Consider the following 12,299-nt stretch of genomic DNA (forward strand, 5'->3'; position numbering starts at 1 on the left):
CAGCAGAGAAGGATTAAGATGTTCATAAAAATGACGTGCGAAGCTGAGCTGCGAGACTGTCCATAATTTCCAAAACTGTTGCTTGAAGTGGGACTTGAAGATGTAATAGATTCCAACATGATACAGCGAGGAACAGCTTTCAGCACCTTGGATCTGTAATCAGACCGTTTTCCATCCTTCATTAATACAACGACACATAGTTCTCCTACATATTTGAGGGTAAATAAACATATATAATACCATAATCTTCATATATCAAGAACTTGTTGCAAGCCACCTGTATCGAAGGAACAAAAATACAAAGATATCATTTCTTCACAGTAGTTTTGACAACTTTCTGAAGAGAAATAAAACATGCTCTCTCCAGAACAACTCCTCCATGACACTTGTGGGCCCCTAGGCTAGCAAATACCCAGGTTCCCGTTGTGCTTTACTGTACTTGTCCCATGATCAGTCCGCAAGTACGCACAACAGCACCGGTATCACAACTGCACTCAAAACTTGTTAGTAACATTAGAATTTAATCAGAGTATATATATTCTACAGCAGAAGCAAACAGAAATATAGGACTTTCATCCTACAGTAGTGTGCCTCACCATTTCCACAGGCAACTGACTGGGAGTTAGTTCTAGAAAGAACCAACGTCAAAAACCCGCATCCTTCGGCAAGGAACTGAACTGAGACGGCTCTTCTTCGAACTCTGGATTTTAAAATTTTAGCAACAAAGGTGAGTACGAAAGTACTTAGCAAGACTTCGGATGTATATCAAAAATCCTATAATACATGCATGGTTAATCAAGGAAGGCTGACAGGTTCACTAGCACTAGGCTGCATTTTATTTGAGTGTGTCTTCATACGCATAATTTTTGCAAACATTTTATTTTATATAAAATAGACCGACAAAACCAATCATGACTCCCCATTTCCTTTTTCGCGGTCCTTAGACCATTTATATCGGTCCAACAACTTTTGAACCGGTGCAAGTGTTATCAAACAGTTCCCATTACAAATTTTCAAACCAAAAGCTCTAAAATCGGCGACTAGCTCAAGCGCTCATGACCGTGAGCATGACTATTCGAATAGTTATACACTCTACAGAGGTTGTACACTTTACCCATACGACATGTTTCGCTTTGATGCCAGCGCGGAGCCAACGCGCATTTACACAATTCCTTAGATGTGTCGGCAAGCTAACACGACAAAGCCGTTACATCAACTGGACCCAAGATATGCTACTCGACAGAATGTAGGAGTTTCTCGGCTGCGTACATCCGCCCGGGTTAGCTACCCCAGCACCGACGAACTCCTCGAGCACTCGGGCGGTAGCATCCTCTCGGGGCCAACTGACTTAATAAGCTAAGGCCAGTGCCCATTTAGCCGTATGGTTGCACTGTAATACTTGGCTAGAATAGTGCCAATTACCGGTCCTAAAATGCGCCGGAAACGCATCTAGAACCAAGACATATCCATCATCCATTTTGCCATTCATTTTTTTTCCACCACATTCTTTTTCTTCATCCTCGTACCATCATAACCGCTAGACCATATATTCACCCGCATCTACCATAGGGTTTTTATCCTTTAAAAACATCCATATAAATGTATATTTTCTTTAAAAGAAACCGACCCATGTGATACTAATTAACTACTGCGCATATACTAAGCCAACTAAGCGCGTGACTCTGAACTACGCGAATAACCCATAACCTTAGGGTAACAAGGTATAAAAGGGGTACAAAATAACAAGGGAGGTAAATGCATTAAGGTAGGACGTGTCTACCTGACATAAAATAATATTTGGACTCATAAAATCATCATCGCATGCAAATAATTGTAGGCTTAGGAATATAAATAGGAGCAAGAATGATCAAGGAGGTGCTTGCCTTGTTACTGATTGTTCATGTTCTCAAGTACTAGCTCAGCATCTTGCTCGGCGTTTGGCGCAGTTACGAACGTCTCGTCGTCTACCCGAATCGGACAAACAACAACACATGCAAAAGAACCAAATAAACAGCAATGAACAACCAAATAAACACTAATAAATGATAGAGCATGATTTTAGAAAAGTTTAGCAAAAAGACTCACTCAGTTTGGAGTTAAAATGAGGAAGATATGGCTAAAACAAGATTCCAGGGGTTTATCTGCGAGAATCTTGAAAGTTACAGGGGGATAACAGGATAAAACTAAGGGCTAAAGTAGAAATAAACTAAAGATACAAGGGTTAGATTGGAAAACAGTGAGGGCTGGACAGCGGGGGCAATTCTGTAAAAGGTCAGGGGCTAGAACATAAAGAAAAGGACCTAAAACTAATTATTTTTGAGCTGATAAGGACTGCGGGTTGATTTCAATAAAACTCGAGGCCTTTTTTGCAAAAGTTACAAGGGTTGACCAGTATATTGAATCGGTTGAACGGATTTGATCCGTCGGATCTTGATCCGACGGCTCCTGCTGTTTGGGGGAATTGGCGGCGGCGAGCGACAGCGAGACCGCCGGAGTTGGCCAGAACAGTGCTCCGGGGCTACGTTAGGGCTGGGCTTTGGCGCGAAAGAGAGAAGGTGATGGCGAGCTCGATGAGGGGCTCTGGACGGCGAGGTGGTGTGGCAGAGGGGGTGCTCGGCGGCGAGGGCGGATGGGGTCGCCGGGGACGGCCAAATCCAGCCGACTCACGTGCTCGAGCCAGGGGTCGCCAGAGCCATGCCGGCGACAAGCTGCGCGGCGGCCAGGGGCGGGGCAGCGTGGCCAGGCCGATTCGCCCACTACCAAGCCCAGAGGAGGCGTCGGGGAGACTCGCCGTGGTGGGAGGAAGGCCGTGGAGTGGCTAGATTGGGCGGAGAGTGGCCCGAGCGGGCGGTGTACGGCGGCGCTAGGTGGCTGACGGCGGCGGCGTGCTGCGAGGTGTGGTGACCGTGGAGGAGCAGTCCGTGCGGAGGACGGCGGGGTCCTGCGAGTCACGCAAGACAGCTCGTAGGCGGCGGAGGGCCGCCTGAGCTCTCACCGCGACTCGCCGGGGCTCGCCGGCTCCGAGGAAGAAGGCAGGTGCCGCGGGCAAGAGGAGGGAGATGGGGGAAATTGGTGCGGGAGGAGGGAAGTGGGGAGTGGCTCGGGCTGAAGTGCAGACAAGAGGAGCCTATGGCGCTAGAGGAGGGGGGATGTGGTGGCCATGGCGGGGCCCGGCGGCGAGCGTCCGCCTTGACTGGAAACAGGGGAAAGGAGAAAGGAGGTGAGGTGGGCAGTGAGCTGGACGAGAAGGAACAGCTTGCAGGCGGCGTGCGACGCTCGAGCTTAGCCGGGCATTGAATGCCCTCGTCCAGCTCGCGTCCTTGCACCCGGGCGGCACGGTTGGACGGCGCGGCGCTGGCCGTTTCACCGCGGCACAGGGAAAAGGACGAGCCCGAGGCAGCGGAGCAAATGGTGGTGGAGGAGCTGTGCTGCGCTGTGCCCCGGGGTGACGAGGCGTGGGGGAGCAGCGCCAAGCGCTTGCGCGCGCTGCCGGACGCGGGCGCAGCGACGCGGCGGAGCAAAGGGTGGTGGAGGAGCTGTACTGCGCTGTGCCCCGGGGTGACGAGGCGTGGGGGAGCAGCGCCAAGCGCTTACGCGCGCGGCCGGACGCGGGCGCAGCGACGCGCCGCGCGAGAGAAAGACGACGGCGGGGGCGATGAGCGACGCTGACACGCGGACCCGGCAGGTCAGTGAGGGAGGAGAGGAGACGATCGGGCCACGGCTGGAGTGGGCCGTGGTGGCGGTCGGGCCGGCCCAGGAGGAGAAGAAAAGGGGGAGGGGAAAACCGGGCTGTTGTGGGCCGGTTGGGCTAAAGGAAAAAGGGAGGAGGGAAGGCGGACTGGGTTGGGTTTTGGCCCAATCCAAGTTGAGTTTTTCTTCTTCCTTTTTTTTTGAATTCAAACCATGGTTCAAATTCAAATAGGTTTTACTCAAAAACATGGAGAAGCTTAACAGGATTGGTCTCGCACTTTTAGCATGGTGTTACTCATCTTCTTACTAGCATTTTTTTCACAAAAGGATTTTTATGCACAAAAACATGAGAAGAGCGAAATAAAAACCAAATCAAACATTGATTTATTTATTTGTTTTAATTTTATTTATATTTGAAATTTGGGCTGTTACAACACTGTCGTAAACTAATATAACACAAATTTTCATCTCTCTTTTCCATGTGTATTTTGGAGGGCCATTCTTTTTTTTTTCTCCTACATGGATCACTAACTATTGGCAATATTAATTAAACTAATACAAGAAAATTTACACCAATGACTTACAACAGTTTTCCAAACCTACCAACAAAACTTTTATCTGACAACTGAACTCAATATGATACAAGGTACACTTCCTGCAAAACTTGGAAAATAGCAGCTGAATTTTCCCATGGGGAAAATATCACTACTATTTTTTAACACATCGTTATGGCAATCAGGCAATCCATCCATGAATTAACAGTCCAGATCCTGTTGGGAGCTACGACTTCCTTCAAGACTGAGTTTAGCTTCCAGCTGTTTCAGTGGAATTCTGCCTTGCCTGCTAAAAGCATTTCAATATAGTGAACCAACAGTACCTCAACTTCGTTAGATCCATTAGGTAAATTCATTTTTCTCTCTCTAATAAGGCCATGTAAACGTGGTATAGTTGTGTGTCCCCTTTCTTACAGAGATGAACACTATTCCTTCTTTTGAGTTTCCTTTTTCAAATATTATAAAAAGAGCTGTTGTTGAGCTGGGTTAAAAGAAAGCAACCAACAAACTAGAATGACAAGTAGGGCCTGATAACATACGTCATTAACCCAGCATTATTTTGGTAAACTTTTGACTTTATATTATGATGTACCTTGCTCTTGTCAAGCCATCCAAGTCCTCTAGAAAGCAGGCCCATTCTCCTGTTAGGTGCATCTTGATTTGGCTCTTGATTTGCCTTCCCAGGAGCATGGTCTGCACGGGGCGAACTACAGAAATGCCAAGTGAGGTATGGTCGCATGAAGGTAGAATTCCAGTTTCTTAAAAAAAAACAGCAAAAATATCAATCAGATGTGATTGGTAGACAAAATATCGAGTCCTAATAGAGAAAAAAATATAATAGGAGAGGAAAAGAAACCAACTGAAGCAATAGGCAGTGAGGCGCGTGAAGATTAGCCATGACCAGTGCGGATATAGTAGACTTTTGATCATAGGTGGATGTTCAATTCAATCTAGCAACCAAAACATACCTTGAAGTGAAAGACTGATTGGCTTTAACCTGCCCGGCCTGGTACTGCTTTGTAGCCTCCAGCATTGTTTCTGCCATTACAGCTCTCTTCTCCATTTGCGAAAGTGCTGCCATTGCTGCTTCATACTTCTCCTGCATACAAAAGATACTAAAAAGTTAGGCATCTGCCTTCTCAGATAGAACGAGTTGTGCATGTTAAGTAAAACTTCCAAAAGACTGCTTGCAAAAGTTCGTTCAAGAATTAACCTGGAGCAAATGAGCAGCGTGTTTTCTTTCAGCAGCATCTCGCTCAGCAGCTATGCGTGCATCTTCTGTCACTTTCTGTTCTTGCTCCATTCTTAGCAAGATCTGTACATACAGGTTAATGTGTGGATATTTCTAGCCAATCAGATGCTCCAATGGACCCAGGAGGGCCATGTAATATGATGATTAAGAACACATAGATTATGGCCAAAGGATGTGTGCAGTAAGCCAACACCTGAAGCATCGCTTGCTCCTGCTTTTGCTTGTCCGCAAAAGCTTTTCGCATTTCAGATACCTCTGCCTCCAATTTCTCAACCTGTTAGTCTTTTCTAAGTCAAACATTGTAAACAGGGATGGGTAAAAGGGGGGATTCAATGACTAAACGTAAAAATTATCATCTAGGAAATCTTAAAGTGTCTATTTTGTTCAGAAAAGAAATCAAAGCATACAATAGTACAGGGAGATTCAACTTTCATGAAATCATAAGCTGAGAGGGAAAAGAAGTGATTTCAGATAGCATCATACCTTGGCACTCAATGTTCTTCTGTTGTCATGCTCGACCATCTCCATTAAAGCAGTTTCCAACTCCTCACTTCTGAAAATATAAAGAAATATTAGCGGCATATATTAGTGGGCCCAATCAACAAGTGCCACAGAACAAAATTAAGTAATATACTTCAATTCAGAAACAGTTTTAACTTGATGTATCACGAAAACAATGAGCGGGAATAAATTTGACTTTATTCGCAGAAGTAAAAAGAAAAAAGAGGTGTTGTGAAAAGATGCGAAAGAGATAAAGCTGGCATGCTGCTTTTATATTCCCTTTCCCTAAATAAACAGAAACTTAAACATGGCACAGAGGGGGTCATGAACCAAAGGGAAAAAAGATACTGCATTTATTGATATGTTAAATCTGCTCAACCAAGTACAAATGTTATGTCATTTGTATCTATTGCTGAATACTTATATTGAGCATAAGTTGCTAGTCTTGACTCATATGGGCATACATATGTCCTGGACAAAAATATAACTAAACCTGAGATCAGCTGATCTTTTCTCCTCAAGCAGCTTGCACAGTTCTACCTTTAGCCATGACACCTGCATGAACATTGTAGAATTGCATGTGTATAGAATTCAACATATAGGCATATAAGAAAATAATGTTCAAATACTTGGGTAGGTTAATAAGATATGTCAGGATATTATTATTCCAAGATAGACAAAAATATAAATAGCATAAAAGAACCATTCAGTTATACAAAAAAACAGGTTCACGGAACCATTAGGAATCAGCAGATTTCAAGCAGAAATTCAATTTTGAAAACAAAGAATAAAGACAACATTTTCCATTTCTTTTACAGAAAGTATTAACACGTCCAAAAGATTAATACTTACGACTTTTGGTGGAGTTGTTACCTGATCTTGAAGATCAACACCCTGATCCAAATCATTCTCTAGTATAGAACTAGTACTAAGGTAGGTCTCAAGATTTGTTGATCCTGTGTCTCCATTCAATTTCAAACCATCCTCCCCTTCCTTGGACTTAACTGGTGAGCACACAAATGAAGGATCATGTTTAAAGCTATATAGTTTGGTCGCTAGCCCCTTCTTATCTTTCCAGGAATTACGGTCTTTTGATCTTTCCTCCATCGCAGTTAAAATTTCAGGCCTGTGCTTTTTCCTTAACTCTTGCAATCCCATTTCTCTGACTGACTGAAAGCCCATGCAGGCTGTCAACACTAATTGGCTGCTGTCAAAAGTAGATCCAGCAAGAGATTGAAGTAGTGTAATTGCATCTCCGGCATCTTTTGTGGTCACCAGTGCAGGCCCTGCAAATTTGCATATGAAGACAACAATGTTGGTAGCGCATCAAAATTTGGTCAAAAGAAACAAATAAAAGAACATGTTAACATTTTTCAGCCGTTAATAAATAGAGGTAATGTCAGAAGAGGGATATTTAATACCATATAAATCCAGCAAAGCAAGAGTAGTCCTGAACAACATTGTACGATTTCCTTCAAAAAGGATAACATCCCAAACGCGAAGTACTGCAAGGGAGGTAAAGTCTTTACTTAGATATCATTAACACACACATGGTACACAGAATAGACAACCACCAAAAAGAAAGAAGATTTCCATATCCTGGTAATGAGATTTAAATGTTAGTATTAGTAAGCCAAAAGGGGGATTAACCAACATCAGCAAAATTATTTGTGGCGGTATATGTCATAATGAAAAAACCAAGACACTGTATAAAACCTGACCACTTTCCCATGGAAGCATATTGATGAAAATTGAAAGAAACCATGGTCCAGTCACCCATCCCACTTGAACTCCCAGGAAATCCATATGTTTAGCTGAAGAGAGTTGCAACCATGTAAGTGCCAAGTGATAACGACAAAAAAAATACTTTCAATGGGAAGAATCTTTAATGTGTATCTTAGATACACTGTGCCTTAAAAAAAGAACAATGGTGATTCCGACATATTTTGATTTTTTATTTTAACATATGGTGAATGTTAACAGATATGAATATCAGTAATATAATTGGAAGACACACCCAATTTAGGGAACCTTTCTCGTACAACCTCCTCAAGGACGAGCTGGTCAACCTGTGTATTGAGAAGCAACATAGTCTAAATGTTCAAAGGAAAGAGTGCATGCATTAAGATTAATGAATTTAAACGTACCTGAGATTCAATCATTTCTTCAGTGTAGTAACCATCAAAGTAATCATCAATAACCCCTACTAGAGCCCTGAAATACAAAAGCGGCGATCAAGAAACAGTGCAGTCTTCACAATAAAAGGCTATCGAGTCTTTTTTCTATATACAACATACATACAATGCAGACATACCAAAATGCATTTTCTTCAGGCATGAACAACAAAAACAACCCAGCAAAAAAGTTCATGGCCTGTGAGAGAAACAAAGTGAAGATATGAGATAAAAGGTACTTTGGTGATAGAGGTTGTTCAGGAATTGGATTAAACTCCTAAAGTGGGTCAGTGGAAAGCAAGATAAATGTAACCACAAACCAACCTTGTAAAGATAGCTATAACAAAATTCTGTATGTGGAGTTTAATTGATTTTGCATTTTGTGAATCCCTTCTGAGTATATGGTCCAAGAAATATGTTGCTCAACAGGTCAGAACTAAGATTGAAAAGGGATGACTTGTCATAGCTCATAATATATCACTTGTCATTTAAGGCCATAGGTTACAATTTTTCTCAAATGCTCGACAGAATTAATGATGAGAAGCATGGCTTTTCAAAGTTCACATGGACCACTTACCATGGAGTACAAACTTTAGTCATAGACTCAAGTTAACAGGAAGCCAGATAAAAATTCAAAAATCTTCAACAACAGTTTACCTGACAGTACCCAACTGATGGATTATGCCTTGCATATGCAGTTAATAACCGCCTCAAAGCATTCCTTCCATCCTCATCTAATGCAGGGTGTCCCGGAAATGTTCGTGGCAAGTCCTGTAATGAAAACCAGAAATCAAGTGTATAGAAACACTAGAGCTTGTCAACCATGACATACTTCCTCTCAATTCAAACTGTTGCAAAGAAGAACCTTCTCTATCTGTCCTTTCCACTTCTCAGGTTGTGTGATTTTTCTTGGTGCACTTGTCTGTTCATTGAGCATTGGGTCAACAAGGTCCTTTTCATCTGATTTTGTGGCACCTTCAAGCAATTTGTTGTAGTACCCAGTAATTTTCCGAGCACCAACACCCACAAAAGCTTGCCATATCTGCAGGGAAACCAACAATATGTGAGCATAAAGGCATTGAACCTCACACGAAATCCAGACAAATGTGAAATTGAAAATCTGGTTTGTGGCTGCACCTCTCCTCTAAGAGCCATTGGCACGCCCCCACGAACCAAGCTCTCAAGCTCCTCCTTCCAAGGAAAATAAGACCCATGCTTGCCTCCCTCCAGAGCAGTACCTGTAGAAGCATCAGGTGTCTCCTGCCCAAGCTCCACATTATCTGCAACATGAGGCACAGCCTCTGCTGGATCCCCTTCATGACTCACTTCTGCAGTTCTTTCTTCCTCTTCAATAGAAGCAAGCTGTGTTGCAACCTTTCCATGAATATCATTTGCACAATCATCTCTCTTCACCACCCGAGAGCTCATCATTTTCTCAATGATGCTAAGTGCTGCCCGTACACGCCTCTGGGACTCAACTTTTATGGGCTTCAGTTGATCCAACAATCCCTTGTCCAAAAAGAGTTCTACCAGCTTTTCCAAGTTACCACTATTCCCATCTTCCATTTCTTCGGAGCCTCCATTTGAATCTCTTAATTCTTCCGTGTCCCCATTCACTTCCTTCAAGTCCTCTGAGGCTTTGGTCGCCTCTTCAGGCCTACTACTAGTCTCCTCTTCCACTTTGTCCAAGTTGTCAGTTACATCTTTCTGATCTTCTGACACGCCATTTCCTTCTTGCAATTCATTCCTGGCATCAGTTTCATTGGGGTCTTCCAATTTATTGTTATCTTCTGCATTCTCCATTTCCTCATCTTCTTTTTTATCACAATGCATTCCGGCACTTTTGTTCTCTTCCACTTTCCCTGCTCCTGCATCACCATCTCTGGCAGCAGCATATGGCGAAACGCCGGGTGTGGCGGGCACATTCACATAATCAGCCAACCTGTCGAAGAAGTCTCTCCATCTGTGCGCCCTCTCCTCCTCCTCTTCCTAACAAACAACCATACAAAAAAATTATAAACTTCCCCAGAAACAAACAAGGAACAGAACATTTCCACTCTGGCAAAGTTAATTACCATGTAAATCTTGGCGTACTCGCGGAATCGCTGGACATGCTGCGGCCGCACCGCGAATCCATATGCATCCCTGCGCCAAACCTCAGCACCATCAGCCATGGCTCCCGGGGGAAACCCCAACCAAGGCATTAGCATTAGCACCCCCGGGGGGGCAGGCAGTACGAATATGAGGAACAAAACAACAGACGATACTAGAAGAGAAGAGGAAGCGAGCAAAGTGGGGAAAGGAGGCGCCCTTTTTGTGGGGTTTACCGTGGGGACTCGGCGTCCATGGGGATCACCGCGCATTAAAGAAGAAGCGACAGGGCGACCTCCTCGGCAGCGCACGGCATGGATTGACCGAAGCCATAAACCCTAGCCCGCGCGGGCCCCGAGATCCACGCACATGGGAAGGGGAAATTCCGGTTGAAAAAGGAATCAGGGATTGCAGCGGATTGCGGCAAGGCCGGGTGGAGCCTTGCGCTGGCGTTAATTGCAGCGCACCCGCGCTGCCCGCGGCGCCCGAGGGGAGGCCCAGGCGCGATGCGACGAAGATGAATTGGAGAAGAAGAAGAAGATGCGGCAGCGCGGATCGAGGAAGGCGAGGAGGAGACCAAAAAAAGAAAAAAAAAACTCATCTTGCGTCGACGCGAGGCCGCGAGGGCGCGGTGCACGTGGCGCGCGGCACGACGATGTCGCGCGCGCCCTGTGCCGCGCTCCCGCCCCTGCCCCCTGCATGGATTCCATTTCAATTAACCGGGGAGTAGTGTACGGTGCTTCACCTCTTGTACTCGAAGTCGAATCCCATGGTGGCCGCCGCCGCCGCCGCCGCCGCCCCGCGGCCCGCGGCGCGCGCCGTGGTGGCCAGTCGATGCGCAGCGACTCGACGGGGGGCTCGTACCGGCCGGTGCGGAGTTGCCCTGCAGCGCGAAGCGGCTTGTGGGGCGGAAGGGGACGACGACGGAGAGCTTGGAATGGGATTAGAAACTAATCGCCTGGGTTTGACCTGGATTTGGAGCGAGATTGGTCAAAAATGGGGGTCACTATAGTAGCACCCGATCTATGCTCTGCTGCTGCTTCTTCTTCTTCTTGAGGGAGAAAAAAAAAAGATCAGGCAATTCGGGCAATGGAGCAGCCATACTTGTGGTACTTTAATCATGGCACGGTGCCGCTCGCGCGTGATGCTACTATTCCCGTGTCAGGTCGCAACCAGCTTTGACCCTACCTAGTACTGTACCTACGAGAACTTTTTCGGCGCCCGGTGGTTGTGGCCGTGTTTGGTTAGGAGGTGAAAAAAATTTCATGAAAAATTTACCCCATCTTTGATCAAAGCAATGTAAACTTTTTCCTATGTTTGGTAAAAACAATTGTGCGGCGCTGGGAGATGCGCACGGTTAGTGGGCTGTGAGTCCCGCCAGAGAGCCCATCCCATCAGGCCAGCGACAACCAAATATATACAATCTATTTCATCAAAAAATTTCCCTCCACTTAACCAAACAGGGCAGCCTGATTCGTGCCACGCACAAGTGTGCAGACCATGATCAAGTGTACGAGCACGGTGCAGTATACCAAACGGTGGTTGTTGCGCTTGAAATGCCACAGAAATGCGGTATCGAATCAGCAGCAGCGCGGATTGAGGAATGAGCATTACTCACTCCTGGCTGTGATGAGTGAATTGTCAACCGTGCAGTGTGATCGTGTGCTTGGTCTTTAGTTGCAGGTACATGGGCGTCGAGTGTCGACGGTGAGCTGCCGTAGAGGTGTTGTGGCCGATGGACCGTGTGGTGGACGGCGGTGAAGGGCAGCCGGGACCGGAGCTCGGGCTGGGCGGCAGTTGCGGCGTCCACTTCTGGATTGAGGGCGCAAGCACCGGTGGATGGCGGATTTCTTGGTTTGCGCCACAAAACCAAGCTGGCAGACGGCGGTTGAAGACGCCAAGTCGTGGAGGCACGGGCGTCGGTCTCGGGACTGACGGAGGTGACGGGCGTCGATGGCATCTAGGGCCTCACTGCGGGCGAGGAGGTGACGGGCGTCGGGCGGCGTCTAGGGCCGTCAGAAGGCCGAGGCGGGAATG

At 45.9% G+C, this 12,299-nt stretch overlaps 1 protein-coding gene across 7 annotated transcripts; it reads right to left on the minus strand.

Annotated features, from left to right (window-relative positions):
* Positions 1 to 4,051: 4,051 nt before the first annotated feature.
* LOC120652759 (TBC1 domain family member 2B-like) lies at positions 4,052 to 11,422 on the minus strand. 7 transcript variants are annotated; one of them, XM_039930678.1, is made up of 18 exons: positions 11,008 to 11,422; positions 10,247 to 10,316; positions 9,309 to 10,160; positions 9,037 to 9,213; positions 8,829 to 8,942; positions 8,312 to 8,370; positions 8,145 to 8,211; positions 8,015 to 8,066; positions 7,719 to 7,811; positions 7,419 to 7,502; positions 6,871 to 7,283; positions 6,491 to 6,552; positions 5,980 to 6,049; positions 5,690 to 5,770; positions 5,458 to 5,559; positions 5,213 to 5,343; positions 4,837 to 4,951; positions 4,052 to 4,530 (listed from the first exon to the last, which is right to left on the minus strand). In XM_039930678.1, the coding sequence occupies exons 1-18, from the start codon at positions 11,031 to 11,033 to the stop codon at positions 4,495 to 4,497; spliced, it is 2,604 nt and encodes an 867-aa protein (XP_039786612.1). In that variant the 5' UTR covers positions 11,034 to 11,422; the 3' UTR covers positions 4,052 to 4,494. The 7 variants fall into 7 exon arrangements, with proteins under 7 accessions (XP_039786612.1, XP_039786611.1, XP_039786613.1 ...); XM_039930677.1 differs by having other exon boundaries at positions 4,138 to 4,533; positions 11,008 to 11,343; XM_039930679.1 differs by lacking the exon at positions 11,008 to 11,422 and adding an exon at positions 10,499 to 10,802 and having other exon boundaries at positions 4,138 to 4,533.
* Positions 11,423 to 12,299: the final 877 nt, after the last annotated feature.

This window comes from Panicum virgatum, chromosome 9K (assembly GCF_016808335.1).
Source record: "Panicum virgatum strain AP13 chromosome 9K, P.virgatum_v5, whole genome shotgun sequence".
NCBI lineage: Eukaryota > Viridiplantae > Streptophyta > Magnoliopsida > Poales > Poaceae > Panicum > Panicum virgatum.